Source organism: Brienomyrus brachyistius, chromosome 5 (genome assembly GCF_023856365.1).
Source record: "Brienomyrus brachyistius isolate T26 chromosome 5, BBRACH_0.4, whole genome shotgun sequence".
NCBI classification, from domain to species: Eukaryota; Metazoa; Chordata; class Actinopteri; order Osteoglossiformes; family Mormyridae; genus Brienomyrus; species Brienomyrus brachyistius.
The window spans coordinates 31305470-31328293 of NC_064537.1; the positions used below are offsets into that span (position 1 = coordinate 31305470).

At 46.9% G+C, this 22824-nt stretch overlaps 1 protein-coding gene across 2 annotated transcripts in view; it reads right to left on the reverse strand.

Moving 5' to 3' along the window:
- Window positions 1-1597: 1597 nt before the first annotated feature.
- Window positions 1598-22824, reverse strand: part of myo1d (myosin 1D) — an 84759-nt gene continuing 63532 nt past the window's right edge. For both annotated transcript variants that reach the window (XM_049015191.1, XM_049015190.1), the window contains 2 exons: window positions 21744-21898; window positions 1598-7109 (listed from right to left, as the gene is read on the reverse strand). In XM_049015191.1, coding sequence (XP_048871148.1) covers window positions 6953-7109; window positions 21744-21898 — 312 coding nt within the window. In that variant the 3' untranslated portion in view covers window positions 1598-6952. The remainder of the gene's footprint in view (window positions 7110-21743; window positions 21899-22824) is intronic.

A 22824-nucleotide genomic window follows, 5' to 3' on the forward strand; every position in this document is an offset into this window, starting at 1 on the left:
ATAACCGCAGCTAGAAGGGTGTGTGGGGTCTTGAAGTGACATATGTGCTATTTGCAGATGATGTCATGCCTTCTGAATCACCTGGACAGGACCTCCAACGGGCATCTGAACAACTTAAAGCCAAGGGTGAAGCGGAGGGGATGAAAATTGAAACCTCCAAGCTCAAGGTCATGGTGTCTGCTCAGAAAAGAGTTCTGGTGAAGGTATCGAGTGCTGTTATTAAAGGGGCTTAATGGGGCTCTTGTTCATGAATAATGGAAGGAGAATACATGAGATTGACTATTGATCAACTTGTGTCATCACCCATACCTACAGTCAAAGCTAGGAATAATGACTAAAGGAACAAGGTCTCCAGTAGAAGTGGCTACTACAAGTCACCCCACAAACTTTGTACAGGATTAAGATCTGGAGTTCCGACTTAGCCATGCCATAAACCCTGTTTATTGTGAGACATTAATTTGTGGATTTGATCGTGTGTTTAAGGTTACTGTCATAAGCCATTAACAGTTGAGCTTCATACTCTTCTCAAGTAGTCCTGGAAAAATTCATGGATGACTATGACTAAGTTGGCCAGGGCCATAAGGCAGCAAAACCAAATCATAAAACTTTCACCACCACTTTTTACATGTGGTTTAAGGTTCTTTTGTTCAAAGGAAGGTTTTCACTCGAAATTGTCACCTGGCATCTTAGCCAAACTCTGATTTGGACTCATGTACCCAGTGTATATGTGACCCGTCGCCACGAAATGAGTCTTAAGTTGCACTAGAACTGCACCCATAAGACTCATTTCGTGGTGATGGGTCACATATTCTTATTGCTGTCCTAGTCTTCACATAGGTCTGCCAGAAAACTTGTCATTCATTTAATAAATCTCAAGGGCATTTTCTAAGGAACTTAGTGAGCTATTTACCTTGACATAGCTTTACTAAATACTTCAGTGTCTACGACCAAACCAGACCTGAAAACTTCAAATATTTCATTTGATGATTAATGTAGGGCTGAACAGATTTTTACAGGTAAGGAAATTGCATTCTCAAGGGATGAATAAATGCTTGTGGAGTGTACCTTTCTTCATCCATCCATCCATTTTCCAAACCGCTTATCCTACTGGGTCAAGGGGGGTCTGGAGCCTATCCTGGAAGCAATGGGCACAAGGCAGGGAACAACCCAGGATGGGGGGCCAGCCCATTGCAGGGCAAACTCACACACCATTCACTCATACATACACACCTATGGGCAATTTAGCAACAACAATTAGCCTTAGCATGTCTTTGGACTGTGGGGGGGAAACCGGAGTACCCGGAGGAAACCCCACGATGACATGGGGAGAACATGCAAACTCCACACACATGTGACCCAGGCAGAGACTTGAACCCGGGTCCCAGAGGTGTGAGGTAACAGTGCTGACCACTGCACCACCATGCCGTCCCCACCTTTCTTCATAAATTGTTAAATACCTCATTTATTTACCAATATAGTTGAAATGACGACCCCAGGCAGGTAAAGGTGTAGACTTACAGAAGTATAAGTTGCTACACCAAGGCGACTTGCTTTCAACTGAGCTAAAAGCATAAAAAACAAGAGAATAACAGGACAGTTTCCGGTTAGGAACTTTTTTATTGACAAATACACAAATGATCCAGCATTATAAAAATGTTGCGTGCTCTAGTACATTCTTACAGCACTTAATATTGCCTTGCATGTATTTAATATAGTGCTGATATATCCATTGGAAGATGAAGACAGGCATACAAAAACACCATAGCACATTCAAAATGCCCTAACTCCATATATGGAGTGAGAAGTTTTGGTATTCTATCTATGCTGTGGGCTGCACATCACGCTGAGAAACCCTTTTCATTTTGGCTGATAGTGGCTGCAATGTGCATAGGGTTACCAAAGGGTTTACCCTGTCAAAACACCTCATTAAATATGCTGATCAAGGACTACATGTAGCAAGGCCACAAAACAGTTAAATACAGTAAGATTTCTAATTATTTTTAACTTTATTCTATTCTATGAACAGAACTATACCTGATCTTCAGGGGGCGCCTTAAATGGGGGGGGTTTATTATGATTCTAAGGGCCCCTAACTGACGGGAACCCTAAAGAGCTTGGAACACGATTCGATTGGTCTGGTATAGAAGCTCATTATGATACGCTTTCACGGGGCCCAAAATCCAGAGGCACCTCCAACGATCTGCCTAGAGATTCTGATTTAACACCCAGTTTTAGATATATATGTATATTCATATGTATTGCTAAATACCACAACGATGCGTGGGTTTGATACAGGTACACCAGCGTCTAACCACATCCAATTACTTCAGTTCTCCATCAGGAAACTAAACAGACAGACACCGAGGAATCAAAGAGCGACTGTGTGAAGCAGAAACATAATACAAACATCCAGCTTTGAAATGACAATTACACCTTGTTACTAATACAAACCACTGCCCTCACCTCATCTCAAATAAGATGCTGAGTACTGCCTTATTGGAGCAATAAAATAAAAGTTATCAGGTTGAAAAGCTGTGACAATACACACAAGCTGCTAATGGTGGACATAGAGTTGCTTCATGGCTGAGAATGGGGTTTAAGAGGGGATCAGATCTCTGACTTTGCCATAACAAATGCTGCTATCATTATATGGATGAAACTAGCTGGATGAACCCAAGGTAAGGCCTGATGGTCATGAAGGCACTGCTTCCAAGTGGAATGACTTTAATGTTACAAAAAACAAAACAACAGAATAGGATTTTAATGCCAATGTTACTTAAGGACAAAATTCTTTTTAAACCCAAGAGCACTGAAAACAGGAAAATGGGTGTCAGTAATACATCCACTTCCATACAAAATACCTGATTGTTGTGCTAGATGATGCCACAAGAGAATCATTAAAATTATATCATAGAACATTGTATGCACCATGTATATATTGGTATAAACTGTAAGCACTTTTCATAATGGTTCCCTTTAAAATAATTTATAGGTTACAGAAAACAAACAAACACGAAGGCTATGATTTAAACTTAAAGCCACTTTTAGAGAAGAGACAATGTGGAGGAAGAACCACGACTGGGAATTATTAAGCATCAGCTTCCCGCCACAAGGTCAATTACCCAGAGCAGAGAAGTCTCCCCAAATGGGATGGGCTGTGAGGGAGCAGCACCGGGCATCTATACACCGCGTTCCCTTCGACGTTCTACCGTCACGGCAGCGGCAGAGTACACAGCCACCTGCGCACCCAGCAGGAGCGGGTCAACTGCTGTGATTTAATTAAGCCTGATAAATGAACACTCCGACTCGCTAAATAATTTTTCTAAATTATAATTCCAATTTTAAATAGCGTTTAACATTAAGACATCCAAACACAAAAAACCCAAGGCTTGGCCGAGCGCCAATGACAACATGCAGCCAAACATACGAGATTCCAGTTCCGAAAGCTGGAGGCATATTCGGGTGTCTATCTGCTCCATAAAATCCTACATCTCTATAGGTCAATTCCTTTGGACATTTATGCGCTAAAAGGATGCTCATTTGCAGATCTGCTAATATCGGACCTGACGCTAGCAACATGGCTAAATCCACAGCAACAGCGATACGTCAAAGCAGACACGTCAAGACACTGCTGAAATCTAAATGCAGCTACTACGATTTATGGGTAGGGACATTGAGCAAGGAGGAAGGAAGATCAGACATAGTATGGAAATGATGGGACCTGTGCTGTGTTATGGGATGGCACAATTCTCTGGCCTGGATGGTAAGTCTGGTAATGAAAAGGAAGCATCAGCTTGTTAGGGAGCAAAAAATATCTTTTGGTACACACCTGCACCGAAGATGCTGAAACTACTGAAGGTGAGAGGATGTTAAACGAAGATGATTGAGACACGGAGGTCTGGGTGAGGAAGAACTGGATTGGCAAAATGGGAACGAGTACAGTAGCAGAACACCCTGCCTTACTGCTGTTTTCATCCAATTGTGTGAAAATGGTGAACTGAAGTACTGTCCTTAAGGCATCATCTCGCATTTTTAGCCCAATTTTGCTTGGCATACAGCCTCGCCTGCCCAGACATCACAGAGGCAGGGAAGGCGAACCTGCAACACGGCGGCTGCCAAGCCAAAGGCTGCCTTTTCACACTGCGGGTCACACGAAGGCATGGGAAGGAGCTTCTGCCAACTGGAGAAGAGAGGCCCATGTCTCCCTGTAGGAGGTCGGCACCCTGTAAGGGGGTGTCAGGTCTGCGGATGCAGCGGACAGACAGCGCAGCCAGCTCACACCCCACCGCCCCCCCCTTCTGCTGCAAAACAACGCCAATTATTATTTTTTTTACCTCTGTACAGCTCTGCCTTACAGCTGGCAGGTGACACAGCTCAGACTCAGACTGTGCTTTGAGTTACACAGCAGCCAGTGTTCGCTGGGAAGAGCGACTTTGCTGATGATATTCAAATTCATTGCCAGAGTAACAAAGTCAAATGCATTTTTGGTGATTTCATTGAAAATAAGCTTCACCTTACTTTGATTTGCTGATGTTTAAGGACCATCCACAAACTCTCTTTGTAATTTAATTGTAGCTAATTGGAGAAGTATGTTATGTTATATGTACACATGTACACCTCCTGCATACTCAGACAGAGGTGTTTTTATCAGCTACCCCATGACATTCAAATTAATTTGCAATTACAAAACTCCAACTCAATGACGTTGTCAGAAAATATCAGGGATATCTTTGAGTTTGGCACTCGCTCCCTCTCCTGGAATCGCTCTAACTAGGCCAGACACCTTGGGACTTCCCTTTTAAAACTCCCCACATCCCTTTCAGTTAAACAGAGTCAATATTTTGCACACAGACTTGTTGAAGCACAGAGGAAAGGGAGGGGGGGGGCATGTGGATCACAAGCATGCTCACAAATAATGGAATAAGCTCAAATAAACACCTTTGATTTTCACTTCGAAATCCTACTCTGAAAGACTGGACTGACTGAGGACTGAAAGCACAAGTGGTGGTAATGTAATGTCGTTTTGACATCATCATGGTCATCGACTGACTTATGTTGGATCTCCCTTGATAGTTGAAAAATATGTCTATTTTTCATAAACTGAATTACCTGTGTAACTCCAGTCTGAATGATGTTTAACCCTGAATCTGAACAGCCAGTCCAATGCAACAGAATTCAACAAAATTTCTCTACCATGCCAAGTACATCGTAAACAGTGTTGCTGAAGAGGAGACAGCTCTGTGTAGTGTTTCATTAATGTCATTTGAATTGGGAGACTTCAAAACCTTGAACAAGAGAGTAAAACTCCATGATGGGGAAGTCCTGTCATTCATATAATATAAATATATCTTTATATATAGCTACACAGAGAGAACTGTGAAAATATTAATCCACCTAGGCATCGATTTGGTTAGTCTATTCCAGGGCAGGACTCAAACAGCTAATTAACTCCGGCTAGAGACAAAGTCAGTCAGTTCACAAATGATATGGCCCTTCATACCCCTTTAAGAGCTTTTTAACCCTTGATCTTAAGGAAACTATAGCAGGGACACAATCCATCAGAGAGCAGTTTCAGCTAAGACATTGTAAAGTTACATACTGGGATGACCTGTAGATTTGTTGACTTGTATGCTAAATACAACAAACTGGGTTAGTTCTTTGTCATCATATGCATTACGGTCTGTAATCTGCAGCAATGCACACAGCAATATCGGAGTGACAATAATTAGCTGTGTTTGATCTGACTTGTTTTGGAGCTGATCAAGAGACATTTGGGATTCAGGGATATTAGCACCTGCAAGCCCATGTGTAACCTATGGCAGGTCTAGGAAAATAAAACATACTGAAGTGAAAATCTACACACTGCACAATTGCCTAGTGATAGTCCATCACTTCACAAAGAAAACATGAATGGATGCCGCGAACAGTCATTGGCCATCTTTGTATGTCTCCCTGAGGTCCGGACACTAAGGCACGCATGGCATTGTGGGAGTCCTGCAGCCATGGACTGGGTTATAATCAACAAGACACTATACAACGACAGACACTAATGCTTCCTGTCTGTCGTCATTTGCATTTAGCGGGTGTGTGAGCACAAAACACACACATACACACACTCACTCACACATAGGGGAATGACTATCATATTCATACAGACGCACACACTGAGTGTAGGTATATTTTATATAAACAACATATATAAACAAAAGGATAAGAAAAGGTGCAAAAATGCATATAAATTAAGATATTTTGTTGCTTTTTTAAAAGCAGTTTTTGGTTATCAGGATATGCTCAGCACACCCAGCTCATCAAGCCAAGCTAACAGATATTAGAATGCTGCTTAAAACTAGTACTACAGGCATTATTCCTTGAATATCTGAAGCCAGTTTGTAGGACACGCGCGCGCTACGTGCAGAGACACACGCACACGCTTCTGCTTAGGGTGGCGTATACCTGCTTCTTTGCTCCCTCCTTGGCAGTCAGTATGTGCACAGAAAGGTGTGCCACCAGTGGCCTGCACACAAAGGCTACACGTATGATTGGTCGGGCCATTGTCACATGGTGTATGAAGGAGGGCTGTGGCTATTACAACAAAATATATAAAGAGACTTGACTTACGCCAGATTTCTTGAACAAAATGCCTCTTTTCATAAAAAAAAAGTATAGAAAAAAAGAAAACGGTATTATTAGTTTTTATACTGACAATGTGTTATAGACAGGTGTGTGTGTTTGCATCTTAATTGCTATTCAGGCGGCAAGGAGGAAGCATATCCAAGATTTTTCCACAATTTGCCTTTTGTTCTTCTCTTCTTTGGTATGGCATCACTGTGTATATTTTAACAATTTGTCATCTATTTTTCCCCATTTAAAAATGACTCCCTTAATAAGGGTACCAACAGGAAAACATGTCCTCAAAGGCGGCTCGGAAGAGAACCCCGCATTCCGGCCCTGCTTAGCTCCCCGGGACAGCCAGGATGTACCCAGAGCGGCTCTTGATGAAGTCCGGCTGAGATTGGTTGATCTTGGTTTCCACGACGACGGTGCACTTCCTGCCATTCATGCTGCATTGGATGGGACTGACCACGCTCACCTGCAGCTTCCGCTTCTCACTGCACAAAGAGAGAGAGAGAGAGAGACAACATGACCACTGTCAGTGCAGAATGCTTTAAACACCACCCACAGTCTCAAGTGATACCAGATCTTCAGAAATCCAATATTCAGAAGATCGTTTTGTTTCTTTGTCCAGTAATGATCTGTCTATATTGAGTTAAAAAAAAAATGGAGATATACAGTAATGAGGGGCACAAACGGGGCGGTGTGACTGCTGACGGGGGTTCGGGGGAAGGTTCCCCTCAGTGAATTTTAACTATCAGGGTGGGCTCAGCACATTTGGCATGATCGGCGGTTATCGAAAAAGGGCTCTTTGAGCATTAAAGGAGGGGACTTATATTTGTTCAGGCGAAAGTGCCACGTACTTGGGAACCCCCCCCCTCCCACGTGCCGGGTGATATGACGCTGAGAACATTAGGAATATTCACAATTTCCCATGGGTATTCCATTTCTGTGCTTTGACAGACAGGGCAGGTTGTAGGCAGTGCGACTGAAATAACACTGCATACAGTATCTTTTTGGGAGATGCTAAATGAAGAAATAATAATAATAATTGTAATAATACTGTAATCGTGCTGTGCGTGAGATGCTGAGCGCAGAAGTGGGACACAAAGAGAGGAGCGATGAGCAGATGCTGCCTGCTGTGCCCAATGCAGCCTGACCCATTTGCAGCCAGGGGCACCCTGCCACACCCCCAGCCCCTCCGCCACTTTTCACCGACAATTTAATAATTAATAATGACTAATTACGGAAGCCAAAAAGCAACATCTGCTCCACTTTCCTACTTGGCTGTTACTATACAAAAGGCCAGACAAAAAGCATAATCTTCTTAAGGATTCACCCGTCACCAATGAGCAGGTTCCTGCTCAGGTTTACAGGGACGTAAAGCTCAAGCAGGGCATCACAGGGCACTGGCACCTGCTCTCACACACACACACACACACACACACACACACACACACACGCACACGCACACGCACACGCACACGCACACGCACACGCACACGCACACGCACGCACACACGCACGCACACGCGCACACGCGCGCACGCGCACACACGCACACGCGCGCACGCACACGCACACACGCAGGGTATACCTGTCCTTATGGGGCCCGCTCACTCACTTCTATGGGAAAAATGCTAACACTAACTATGACAACCTTAACCCCCACCCTGCACTAACCATAACCATAAGTAACCAAGAAAAATACAAGAGTTTTTGCATTTTTAGTTTTTTTCATAGCAGTCACTGATTACTAATAATATAGTGTATTACATTTATTTGTGTCAATAGAGTGGCTTCCAGTCCAGAATGAGATCCCAGCCCTGTGCTGCCAAGGACTTGACACCCCCCACCCCCACCTCCCCTCCCACCGGCCATGACCCTCACAAGGATAAAAGGTTGAAGGATGGATGGATGAGTTGATGGATAATTATTAAATACCATCATAAGGAACAGGAGATAGTGAGGAATGCCAAACGGCATACAGTGGCCACGACACCAACAAATTTCCAGTGTGATTTTTAATGCCTGGACATTCCAGGACTCGAGGCGGCTGGTGTTGACCTGCTGTGGGTGGGCTCTTAGTCGGGGGAGCTTTGGGACGTCAGCTCTGAGCTTGTCACGTCTGGTTAGAATGTCAGGCTGAACAAAGATCGTTCTCGCCAGCCGTCATTCTGCAACGATCAGTGATGTGTGAGAAATGCATGATTGCTGTCTAATGACTGAACTAAACGGGAAAGCAATACCCTAATACTCCTAATAACGTTTGTAGGAGAATACATGCAAAATCTACCTGCCATATTCATAGATCGCTACAAGTGATTACAAAATTTGCAATTGATTATTCCAGCTTCATGTTTAAGGGAAGTTCCAAAGGTAGCTTTTTGGAAGACATCTGGCTCTCCTGTGCTCCTCAAAACATTATAAATCAGACACTAACTTGAGTAAGATTTATCAGTCAGTTGGCTACTTAATTGTTCGGGGACATTCAGATACTTAGCAATTAATCATAAATATGGCTAATGAAGCAAAAAAAAAACCATTCACAGCATCTATATATGTATTATCCTCATTGTTAGGCTGTCGAGTGTGAAAATGCAATAAGAAGCATGTGAAATGAGGGTTGGATGCACAACGACAAGCTCAGTAACAGGGGGAAGGATGGAGACGAGATCATCACAGCATGAAAAGAAGCAGCGAGGGAGACACCAGTGCTTGATAGAAGTGAGGAAAAAATAATGAAAGCTGGCTGTGTGAAGGAGAGACATGCTGACACTTTGCTGTGCCGGTTTCTGGGGCTGAACTGTCATGGCAGCGCATACTGCAGGCAATTTAGGAATGCCGATTCTCAGAACTGCCTGCCCTTGCACTACAGGAGGAATAATATACAATAAAAAATAATAATGAACAAAAATGTTACGATTCTTAACATAAAAAACCAGAATGACATACACAAGAATGCTACAGTTTGCCACATCCATGCCCCTGTTGTCAAGGCAATACTGGCATCTTTGTGTAGACACTGTCTATCTGAGTCCGACATGGTGGTCTTCAGTTCATCGTTAACATCTGCTGTCCTTTAAAGGAAAAGCTCACTGATCTGGGATCAGAAGTCTCTGCACTCCCTCTCTGGGTGCGGGAACAGGCCTAGCAAACGCTCATAGCACTGATGATGGCTTGGATGTGGTATGTTTGGGTGGGTGGGGGCGGGGTAGGTAGCAAGCCGATGCCTGATGGCTCTGCTGCCCTCACACAGGAGGAGAAACAGGAGCGGCCAGGGGCTGCTGAGCAGAAACCCGGTGTCTGCATGTTATGGTTATCTACAGGGAACAGTAAGTAAATGCATTTAGCTAAAAGGAGCAACACTGGCGGCTGGCTGGGATGGCCGCTCGCTCTCTCCACTTCACTGCAGCAGTGTGCATCTCCTCCATGGCTGCTCGGCGCTAACCGGCGACCTCGGTCCCAGGCCAACTGGCAGAAAGGACACCTGTCTTGGCTAAGCTCACTGCAGGGGCTCTCGCTGACAATGACAGGGCAGCTACAGCCACCATCCAAACTGTCCACCCCGCTAATCTGTCCTTGTACGTTACGTGAGGTCAGTCTGCAGTTCCTTTCTTCATTTACATATTACGATTTCAGCTATGAGGTTCAGCTACTACAAATTCCAGCCCCACGGCTTTTGCTGCGTCTGCTCCGTTATTACAGTCCTACCTCTCTTTGCTCCCAGTGGACGATCAGGAGCCCCCAAATCTCATTTAACACTGACACTACTTCTTACAGTGAGACCACTAAACATTCTCTTTGGTTCATTATCATCCTTTCAAATTAATGCATGTTAATGGTTAATTATTTGGGCAACATTAAACACTTGATAAATGAATGATGAGTCATTCTTACGTTAAATACTAATTTATATTAGTTTGTTAGATGGGGAATAAATGAACCAAATAAAATGAAGGAAACGGCTTTAAATAAGTCCACAGATAGTGATTCTGTACTTCGCTTGTTAAAAAATGGTAAGATACCAAATAATGATACAGCTGAATGGATTCCAGTTAATCTGACTGGAGGAAAAATCAGCCTAGACATCAGGCAACAGAAACTGGATCTAGAGAAAAGGATCCATTATGCATTAGTAGTGATTTAGTCTTTTTCCTCTGACTGGACATTGGTAGGAGAATGAATTGGGAACATGATCCAATGACCACTAAAACGTGTCAAAATAAATGCAGTTAGAAACTCAAATACTCTGTGTGAGAAAAGGTAGAAGTAAAAATATGCAAAAAAAAAAGGGAAAGCAGTAGTGAAGCAAAATAAAGACGGAAAACTTTGTAGTCAAGGTAACTGGTACCATAAGTGCTGAAGGTCTGGGTAAAGACATGCAGAGCCTCCTGTGACTCAGCTAGGAGGTTGTTAGAAAATATTATTTATAAAAATATAACTTACATATTGTTACTTTCTTGACTTAGTACAGGGAAAATAATCCCTCAAATTCTACACGCCATCCTACACAGTGTCTATACATTCTGGCACAAAGAAATGTCGGCCTGCTCTGTTACCACAGCAACCGAATTAACTTTTCCATCTGTCACTGCTGGCCCGGTTAGCCAATGAGACGCCAGAATCGATTACTGTCTCCATCTCCCTCTGCTCCACTCCCCTGTGCTCTTTTTATTTCTATCTTGCCAGCTAACCAGGGAGGTAAAAGACGGTCTTGAGTGACTAGAGGGGGAAAAAAAAAACGAGGTAGACGGAGCAGATTCAGAGGGCAGGGCCTTCCCATGTCTGCTGGCAGTCTGCCTCTCTCCCGGGCTCCACCCCATGAGTCGCACCCATCCCACGGTCTCTGTTAATGTCCGACAGACGTACAGGTGCGTCTCCCATTCTGTGGGTTGCTGGCTCGCTCGCACCATGGAAATGATGCAGGCAGGAACCCGGAGCCTTTGTTTTTCCACACACAGCCCATCTTAGGTTACAGTGCAATCAGACCGGGAAAGATGTCACAGCTAAAATGAAAAGGGAGACACAAAAAGCTGAGCTTGAATGAGAAGGGAACGATATTGACGGCGATGACGACAGCATCACACATGCTGCGTTTGGTCCGCTTCTGCTTTCGGTTTGTAGCAGCCGCCCTGTTCCCACCCCCTCCCAGGACATGTGGCGCGACGGATGCCCCCCGGCCCACCCGCGCATGCTCCATGGCGTCACTTTTCCTGGTGGAGAATCGATTCTTCCCAGAGCTGCGGCGCTGCCCTTCACGCCATGCAACTCCGCGCCCCCTATCGCCGCGGTCGGTATGTGGATGGATGGCTGCGACTCCGGAGAGAGCCTGCCGCAACCTAGCTGGGCAGAGCCAAATTATCAATGCTCATTCTCTCCGCTCCGAGCCGCTGCCTCTCAAATACAGCAGCCGTCGAGAAATGCGAGATCAAAAGAACCCCGGGGTACTGAGAGAAAGCTGCCCAACTGCAAGTTTCTCAGACTCTCGAATGTATAAAACATCTTGCATAAATATTATCAAATAGAATAAATAAAGATATGCGATGATCTATGCACGCATCTCCATCCTCTCCTCGGTCTTCACCACCACTGCAGAATTGAATCCGCAGTCCATGTCAGCTATTTCCCCATCTGTATCCCGCCCTTATAAGGAATGTGTTAGGAGCCACTGTCCTCAGCCGCTGCCATTCACAGAAATGTAAAGTGTTATCATTTAGGTCACATGGCTGCGTTGCCGTGGGGATTTCGGAGTCTGGCTCACAGCGACACAAATGTGCTGATTAACACAGCTTGGGAGAAAGACCTCAATTGCTGGGTCTTTACGGCGGTGCTTTGTTTCCCCAACACAAACGCACGTGCAGCGCATACATTCCACCACGGCACATCCTGCTTTTATAAAATCATGCAAATACTGACTGACACAGGGCATTTGTGCGTGTGCATGATGGGGGCAGGTGGGGGGGGGCAGGTGGGGGGTCAGAGCAGCCATTATAGCCTCTGCTCATGAACGAATTACTGACTCAAGACATGAACAAAGAGGAGACGCTTCAATCCTTGGAGCACAACATTCCCTTGGAGGTGACAGAATGCAAGCAAACCATCCCACACGGCATTCAGCGGACGGAGTGCACCATCTCTGTATATAGCAGGGCAGGAGAGGGCAGGTCGCCGCCCACACTCCACCGCACAGTAACGACACATGGCCGCGGCTATTTTGGTCGCCGAAGAAGCCCTGTGCATCACGCAGACACGCACATACAGCATGGGGGTAGGAGCCGGCTAGCGAGACACGCTTCACGTGGGATTATCAGGGCTAACAGAAGCAGCCAAGGATCAGCAGAACGAAAAGCCCTGTGTCAGGCGAAACTGCGCACAGGGAGATACTGGCCAGGTGCGCGTATAGGCAGAGGTGAATTTATTTATATAGCACCATTCATACACATGGGTCATTCAAAGTGCTTTACAGACGATAAAAACACACCTATGCTAGGGAAATTAAAGCTGACAAGAACGGAATCTCAGTTAAAAAATGTTAAAAAGCTGATTTTACACGATTAGCCAAAGGTACAGTGAATTAGATTAGAAATGCAGATTTAAAAATCCTGCAGCCATATCATGTCTAAGATCCTCTGGTTTTGGCAGCATAATAACTAAAAGCCATTTCACCCTGTTTACTTCTAGCTTTAGGAACTGCTAGCTGTCCAGTCCCAGAGGATCGAAGGGCCCTGCTGGGTTTGTAGGCTTCAAGCATCCTGGAAATACTTTTCGAGCCGAGACCATTAAGTGATTTATGGACAATTATTTTAAAATCAATCACTTGCATAGCGGGCTGAACGCCAGTGTAAATCCCGAGGCGCTGGGGTGACAGACTCTGCCCTCTTAGTTTTTACAAGCAGCAACATTGAGAAAAAGCTGCAATCGCCTAATTGTCGATTTAGGGAGACCAGACAAAAGAACAGTACAACAATTAATATTTTCTGTCTGTAATAATAATTGAAAATTTAATGCTAATTTTCATCTATAACCATCCCACCCCCCGAGTTGCATGGGGCTCTAGTGAATACTAGAGGCTAAGGATGAAAACACCCCCGCCCCCCCCAAACCCACACCCACCCACCCACTGTTACAGTGCCTGACAAATCACCCCATCTACAGCTGCCCGTGTATGCCCCCCCCCCCACCCGCTAAGCTAATCCAAGCATCACTGACCCACCTACTCATCTGCACCCTATGAAAGCTTAAAACGATCTGAGTAATATAAATCATTTTCATCTGCCCCCCCCCCCCCCCCCCCCCGCCCCACCCCCATATAACATAACCAGGAGGTTCTCTTCCTGCCCTGAGCTTCTGCATCAAAACATGTCTTCCCCCAGCAGTAAGTAAAGGAAGACAAAGAGAAGCACATTCCTCGAGTCAGCAGTGAAATGAGCTGAGACTGTGAATGCAGCTGCAATATGAGGCTGCGGGGGCTGTAATTACTCCGCACCATCAGCTGTACGACTGTTTACTACAGCAGGAGCCCACTGTCCCCCGTCCTTCACCATGCAGATGCGCTCTGTGATACCAATAGTGCCGGTTCATTCATGGCTCCGTTTTCTCTTCACAATAAGCACTGGGTCCCGTCTTTTTGTGAAACGTGACACTGAAGAGTCCTTATGCTCTGCCATAATGGCACTGGTTGTGTTTTGATTATAGGAGCAATAAGGCTACACCACAGTTAAAGCAAAGCATCATGAAACTTCACAGGGAAATTGCGATACTTGTCTACATATGTACAAGAAGTACCGTTAGTGATTAACGGCTAATGAATAAAACAAGATGATCTACATATGCATCATGGCCCAGGAACATGAGAAAGCATGTGTGTGGGCGCGCGCACACACACACAGAATTGTGTATCTTTTTGAGGAACGCTCATTCATTTCTATGGGAAAAATGCTAATGCTAACCATGACAACCTTAGTTTTTTTTATTGCAGTCACAGACTTTTATAAAATAGAGTTTTCCCATATGGGGACTAGGAAACTGGTCCCCATAAGGTAAAAAAAAAAAACAGATATTCATCACATTGTGGGGACATTTGATTCCCACAAGGTAAGGTATACCTGGACCACCCACCCACCACACACACACACACACACACACACACACACACACACACACACACACACACACACACACACACACACACACACACACACACACACACACACACACACACACACACACACCAAAATATGGTGGCTATAAGTTTCTGCAGCCAGCGTGCTTCATAAATGCCGGAGCTTATTAGTGACAGTTACATAAGAATTTGTTTAGTCTGCAGTAGCTGAGGGCGAGCAATTTCCCCCCAAGAGCTTCAGGTTAAAAGGGTGCAGCTCTCCTACTCACGTTGAACTTAATCTTGATTATATAAAAGCTTAAAAGGGCGACAGGAAATAAAACAAAAACAAAATAAATAAATAAACAGAACGAGATCGCTGTAAAAATGGGGCCATTATTCTCCAAAGCTTCAGAGAAGCTACCCCTCACGTCCAATATTTATTAATCCGTGGGAGTGCGGCAAATCTACTGCAGATTTATTTCATTCGGCCTCCACCCCTCTTCCTGATGTTCAAATATAGACGCCCATAGCCCCAAGAAGGAGATTTCAAAGTAGGTCATTAAAAATAAGCACAGTATAAAACACATTACGGGTATATTACACATATGGACAAACGTGTATCGTCTAAGGAGCACATATACCGTATATGCATGTGAACACACACACATTATTTTCAACAGACTGATCAAAGCTGTTTGCCGGCCCGCAAACGGGCGGAGGATCAATGACAGGAAGAGAAGCCCAGCGGCGCAGCCGTGGGGAGGCCCTGCCAAGATGTGATGAGATCAGAGCCAGGGAAGCAGTGATCGGCGCGGTCAGCTGCAGCTGCGAGGGGGCTGGGCTTTGAGGGGGGCGGGGCCGCGTCGTGACAGTGCCGCCAGCTCGTTTTAGAGACGGGAGCTTGGCGAAATGAAATGCCGTGAGCAGTAAACACGACCTTCCGATGAGGCATGTTCACCGGAGACAACCGGCGACGGGTGTGGGGGCTGCGAGCCTGGTGTAGGAAATTCAGCGACTGGCGTCATATCAGGTTCTAAACCCAGTATCTGTGGCTCAACAGGCCACAGTATATCGTAGCCCACTGATCAGCGTCATCGGCGCAAGTACTGCGTCACCAGTGTGGGACCAGCGGTGCTGCTACTTCCAAAGGTGAAACTTCGCGAGGGAGCAAATCCGACATCTGCATGTATGGATAAAACACAGTGCTGCTACTAGAGATGAAGGGAGTGGAGATCCAAGGCATGGAAACACCAGCATATTTCCGTTTGCATGTAATATTAAAAGCCGTAATACTCTAGCGATCCTCTCATCTGAACTGCGGACAATTAGTGACGCACATGAACATAACCATGTGGTGAGCATCGATGCATTGTGCGCATTGAGGGTTTATGGGTATTTATAGGGTATAGGGTGCATGTTACCAGATGGAAGGTGAGGAATAATGAACGTCAGTGGAGATGAGAGGGAGAGGGTCACAGGAGGAGAGTGGATATCAGGGTTAGGGGAGCATTTCCATGTGTTTTAGGGTTACAGAGGCAGGAGACCCATAACAGAGGGAATTGGAGACCCATAACTTTACTGGTAAACAGGTGAACCTCACAGGCCAGCATCACTGAACATCTGGTCTGGGCCAGAAAAAATAAAGTAGGTCAGGATGAGAAATCCAGCTACATCTATTAAGCCCTGGCCCTCCATGACTCCACCCTACTTCAACGCCTCAACCCCTCCACCCCAAGCCTGTATCTCACTGCAGGCAGCTGCAGAGATACATAGTGCAGAATGGCAATGGCCAGAAGGCCAGGGGAGAACTGTTTGTGCGTCCGGGGAACGCCCTCATCTGTTAAATAAAAGAAAGCCTGCAGAGCCTATGAAGGACGGCACTGAGCACGTGCAGTGCATGAAATCACATGCCCACACCTCAGAAAGAAGAGAAAGGAGGATATCGCAGAGGCACAATCACTGGGATGGAGGTAAACAGGATGATGAGGCGCTCGAGAGCCGCTCTCGCTTTCAGTGGCAGGACCTGTCATTAGTATTCTCAGCCAGGAGGGTTATTAATGGACTAAATGAGACAAACATGGACCGGCTGGTTGCTATGGGAACTGCATCTGCAGCGAGCAGGCTAGGAGGAAGAATCAGGAGAGAGAGAGAGAGAGAGGGGGAAACAGTGAAGTACTGAAAAACAAGGGGGGTGTCAGACACAGGGGGAGGGGCAGGGAGAGAAGGATGGAATGTGAAAAACAGACAGAATAGGAGGCATGGAGCTCAGTGCAAAAATTTCAACCCAGCAAATGACCTTGAGAGGTGAAAATAAAATAAATAAATAAATAAAAAAACACATCATCTAACAGACATCGGGGGCTCCCTTTGTCTGAGAGCCCGTCTGCTCTGTTAGTGTCAGACACAGGAGCATCAATGAGCATCGGTGGGGCGGCCGGCTGGCTGGGCGGCCGCGGACAGCTGAGCTCTCACAGCCCGACCGGCCCCGAAGGATCCGGCCTCGGGAAAAAGAGAACGGGGAGGAAATGGGCCACTGGTGTGCAGGGGATCCCAGCCGCAGCAGAGACAAAAGAACGTGCTTAGAACAGAACCAGGTACGACAAATGGGTCTTAAACCGCCCCCTGGGATGCAGACCCAATTTCCATAAGGCATGTTTGTTTCCGGTGGTATCGGCTGAGCACAGCGTTTTATTCCAGCGGGGCTGGGGTCGGACAGCCCCCCCCCTCCCCCCCAGCCACAGAAATCGCTTATGAGGACACAGGTGCCTCATTGGCACCCACGGCATCCCAGACTGTCCCTGTGTCCCGATTAGGCAGCAGAGTGCAACTATTCATTTCAGCTATTCATCCATTCAGGATTGTCATTACGGTTCGTATGGATGGCTGGGCCCGCCGCATCACTCGAATGGATGCAGCTCTCTCCTGGCTCGCTGCCCCGCCCCCGACGGCCCAGTCGTTAGGCAGGGTCAGGCTGAAGAGGGAGGGGCCGTCCGGGGGAACACGGAGCCCATACGGATAATCTGATCTGCCAAGGAGACTGGGCTGGATCGATGCAATAGGAGCCCCTGCTGAGTCACTCAGAGAGGAAGGCCAGCGACGGAAAGGAGGGGGTGCAAAAGGGAACGTGATCAAGAGAGCCAGGAAGGGGCATGAGGAATAACAAAGAGGTCTTGTTTTTTTTATCCTAAAATATCACACTGGTAAGTGAATGGAGCAAAGCAGCCACATCCTGCTGTTTGGGTGGAAAGTCCAGCTTCTGAGATTTTGAGGTAAAAGACATTAGAAATAAAGCTACATCAATGGATCCCATTTAGTTAAAAATAAATAAATAAATCCCCATTTAATTTCTTCCGGTGCAAGGTGCAGCTTCCTCCCCACTAACCCGTGCTTCCGTGAGTGCGTTTAGCTGCACGAAGCAGCGATTTAACTGCGTGACATAGACACACCCTGCAAGGGCAGCAGTGCTTCACTGCAACTCGCCGACAGACGTCCGAGGTGCAAGATTATCGATGAGGGGTAGGGGGCTGGGCCGCGTCTGGGGCTGACATTTCTGCCAAGTCCTGAAAAGCACGCAATCAATAAAATGGCTGCGTGTAGGCATGCAGATTAACGCGGTTCCCTGCGTCGGTGCCTGAAGGTGACCCCGGGACAGCAGGGCTTAAGGAGATGCGCTGCGGCACAGGCTCTCCGAAGGGGTGCATCTCACTCCCCAGAGGTGTGACCAGCACACATGCTGATGCAGGCATGCTACTGCATCAACAGGAGCGCTGAGCTGCGGCAGTGTCATCGGCATCCTTGAAAAGCCGGTGACAGGGACGGCGGAGGCGGGCAGCAAGTGAGACCACAGTTAAGGAAAGAAAAAGACCAGACCACGGCTGTTGGACCTTTGAGATTCTTACTCTCACTGGGCTGCTCTGGAAAACAGTCAGCTGACCGGAAGAATAAAATCAGTCAATGATGTCGTATAACCCACTGTGTCGGGGAGGAGGACAGTGATACTGATATGAGCAAGGCTAGCAGGTATATTTCAGTTGCGTTAAAGAGGCACAGGGCAGGACACAGAGCAGATACAAGGATAGAGGGGGGAGAGGGAGCAGATCTGCCCCCCCCAGCCCAGAGGACGGGAGCACTGCAGAGCACCCAGCCTCCCCCATGGGTTGCATGCTAATCATGGAGCTCCACGCTAAATATAGAGCAGACCTGAGCCGCAGTGAACACAGGACCTTAAATATTTCATCTCCGGAGGAGGGCGGGAAGAAAAGAGGGAGCGATGAAAAGATGGAAAATGCTACATGATCATCTGCATGCCCGGCGACATTGGGCAAGAGGTATCGATCACGGGCAGATGAGGGGTGTTCGGGCCCCCGGGGAAATGAAAGAAAAATAAAGCCCCCAGGTATTAGGCTGAGTCACTTACAACAGATATTTGGAGGTGAAGGGGAAAAAAAAGAGAGAGAGACAGAGAGAGAGAGAGAGAGAGAGAGAACACCCACCATCCATAGATAACGAGCATTTCCACATCCTCCAAAATGTACCCCCCCTCCACACCGAAAGCCAGCATGGAACAGAAGCCGGTTCACTGTGGCGGAGTGACAGGCAGCGGTGGTGTTACGGAGCACCGTCACCCTGGCCTTGCGTCACCCGCACCCCTGCAGTCCCCGCTGCTGCTGACAGGCCCTCCCCAAGCTGACATCCTCCCGCAAACGCAGCGATGACTTATTCAGCGCTCCGACGCATCCGGGCTGCGCTCCATCCGGTGAATACCGGAACCGCCCCGAAACCCGGGGTCACTGGATGACACACTGAGGTCGTTTTCCTTGCGCTCTTACTCAGAGTGATTAAGGCGATCGATGAAGCGAAGAACACAAGGGCCTGTTTACATCCAGGCTGCAGCAGATTAAATGTTAAATGCGGGTGTGATACATGCAGCTAGAAAATGCAGAAACTGTTGACGCATGATGTTCTGCAGAGCTTAGGGAACGTCGTACGCACGGAACAGCATGTACGTCAAGGTGAAGGGGGGTTTTACTGAAGGGAGAGTTAAACCTCACATGATTAACTACCAGACTCAGGTATTAATATGTGGGGACCTGCCCGATTCAGGGAGAAATCACCTGACAACAGGGCCACAGCGGTATGGACCAGCTTAACATTACAACTAACAATTTTTTAAATGAGAAAAAGGCTGCATGCGGCAGAAGAGTGCTTTAGCAGATTTCTACAGGATGGCGCGACACGGTAAGTGCGATCTTCTCAGGAGGCGTCATCTCAACACGGAGACCCTCAAAATAGAGCCAGAGCAGCTGTGACGCCCTCGATTTCAGCTGCTGCCTGTGCCGAGACAGCGCACCCCACAGGTGGGTGCAGGGATAACATGCAGCACGGTATGCGGACATGTGAATTACATACAGCACGGTATGCGCAGACACGAAATACACACGACAATGCAGGCGCAGACACTGAGTACACCCAGGAAGGTATGCGCAGACGTGAAATACACAAAACAAGTTATGTGCAGACATTACATACACAGGGAATGGTAGGGGCAGATGTGAAATACACACATCAAGGTATCCAGACCCAAAATACACACACACACAAACACACACACACACACACACACACACACACACGCACGCACGCACGCACGCACAGGAAGGTACACAGACATAAGTACACACAGAATAAAACAGAGACACTCAAACACATAGACATGAAATAGACATATAAATAAACACACTGACACAGGTATGAAATTCACACACAGACGCAAAGAGGAAGACAACATGCACTGATGCCGACAGACACATCAACAGACACACACACATAAACATATAGAACCCTAACCCTTAACCCTAACCCTAACCCAACCCCAGCACGCAGCGTATGCAGGAGCTGGAGTCCTGGGGATGTGGAATCATGACAGCATCTCTAAGTATACAGACACGTGCGGGGGGGGGGGGGGGGGGGGGTATGCAGGTAAAGGTCATTCACCTTAACAGGTTCTACAGCAGGTCGAATGGATTAGATAATAAAATAAATCAAGCAGGCCTATTTGTTGGAGTGACATGTTCTTGTCATCAGCAGCAAAAATCACTATTATTACTGTACCATTAAGCTCAGCCACAGAGCTGGAAGGTTTCAAAGGGCTCTGAACAATTAATGCTTCTCTTTTATGTGCCGGATGCTCTTCAAAGATCGACGTTAAGGATTGTTCTGGAACACGGCCGGGACCGAGTTAACTTTGGATGCTGGGAACTGAATTAGCAAAGAAGACTGTGCTTCCTACAGCTCAGGGGTAATGACAGACCTTCAGGAGGCCAGATGTCTTAACTGTGCTCTAATGAAGCTGAACAAAGAGAATGCAGCTGCACTATGGCGTCAGGCAGCGTTTCAGCACCATCAGACCAAATGTTAAACTTTGTACAAAGAGATACTCTGCATTAGACAAAGTCCATGTCTTTTTCTGTAAAATAGAAAAAACGAAATGATGATACTTTATTGATCCCAGCGGACAAATTCTCTTTTCACTTACCCCATCTTGCTCTCCATGACACATGTAGGTGAGAGCAAGCTTGGCAGCGAAGGGCAGCCACCTGCAGCGGCGCCCATGGAGCTGGGGGGGTTACGGGGCCACAGACGTGACTGGCCGATCGGCACAGACGCTTAGCATACTGAGCCAAGATTAAACAAGTCATAAATCTGTACAAATCGGGTGTGTAAATCGGGCGTGTTCTCATTTTTAAGATACGTTTAGGATCATTTGAAGACATCAGTCACCTTATTATGCTCCTGTCTGACTTTCCATCCCAAGTACCCCCTGTCCTTCCTAGAATTCCCAGCGGAGAACATGGACCAGGATTTCACAGCGTGCTAAATATATCATGACTCAGAAGGTTGTGACGCAGGCAGCAGGTCTTAGGAGCAGCAGAGGGTCCCCGGAACACAGAGTTGCGGGTCAGTGACGGCACTTGGAGTGAAGAAGCCAGCAGGTCGCCCCTCCCCATCATGGGCACCCCCTCACCTTTTAAAGTGGCTGAGCATGGTGCCCACCAGCTCCCCGATTCGGCTCTCGCCGGCGGGCACCATTCCCTGCAGACACACGATCAGGTCCCGGCTGTCCTTCGTGTGGAACACCACAAGCTGGTCCTTCCCAGGGGACACACTCAGCCCGGTCACCTGGGAGAGGGGACAGGACAGCAAAGAGCCTGAAACATCTGCTTCTCGCCGGGCGACACCACCAGCAACACAAATTAGTATGATCTGAGACAACCTACTTCTAGATAACAGGATACATTTTATTGATCCCACAGGGAAACTGTGTTACGGCTTGTGAAATCCGATTACCCGATTAGACTGTGTTTTTCTCCAGTGACATGCTTAACACCTTGACAGTGCATATTTTCTATTTGGAAAAATTTTAAATGATTCCCCTGCATCACTAGGTCAAGTACTATCTGCTTAAGGTGCCCGAAGAGGGTAGTGACAGTGAAGAACCAAAACACCAGCTGCACAATTCCACTGCTGTAACTGCTGCAATGGGCCACTGTTTCCACAGAGACCCTTGCCGACAGCCCTCTCCTCAGAGCAAACAAACCAGCTCTGTAGCAGCTAGAGGGTTTCGTTTCAACTGGCAAAAAAAAAAAAAAAAAAACAGGCTTGGTTACCATGGATAGATCAGCCACTGAAACACGTTGGGCTCCAGCAGACCTTCATAGTAATGTAACATGCAGCTTCCTCACTCCTGGCTCAGGCCGACAGGCCCAGATCGATGGGAGTCTCGTGCAGCCTGACAGCCGCCCACAGGCTAAGGAGAGCAGCCAGGGGGACCAGCCCCGGTACCAAAACAAAGCGAAGGAAGCCAAGGAGGCAAGCAGCTTCCCGCGTTTGATCTCCCCATCCAAAGATCCAGAGACAATCCCTGCCAGTGCATAACACTGCTGTCGTGCACCTGCTGCTAAAGATGCGGCTGTCGGTTTGCAACACAGACGGTGAATCTTTCAGCCAGTATTTTCCATTGTCTTGAGTTAAACAGCCAGGGACAGCTTACAGTTTAATGCTTTACATAATGAACTGCTCGGCTAAATAGCATTCCTGTTCCAGTA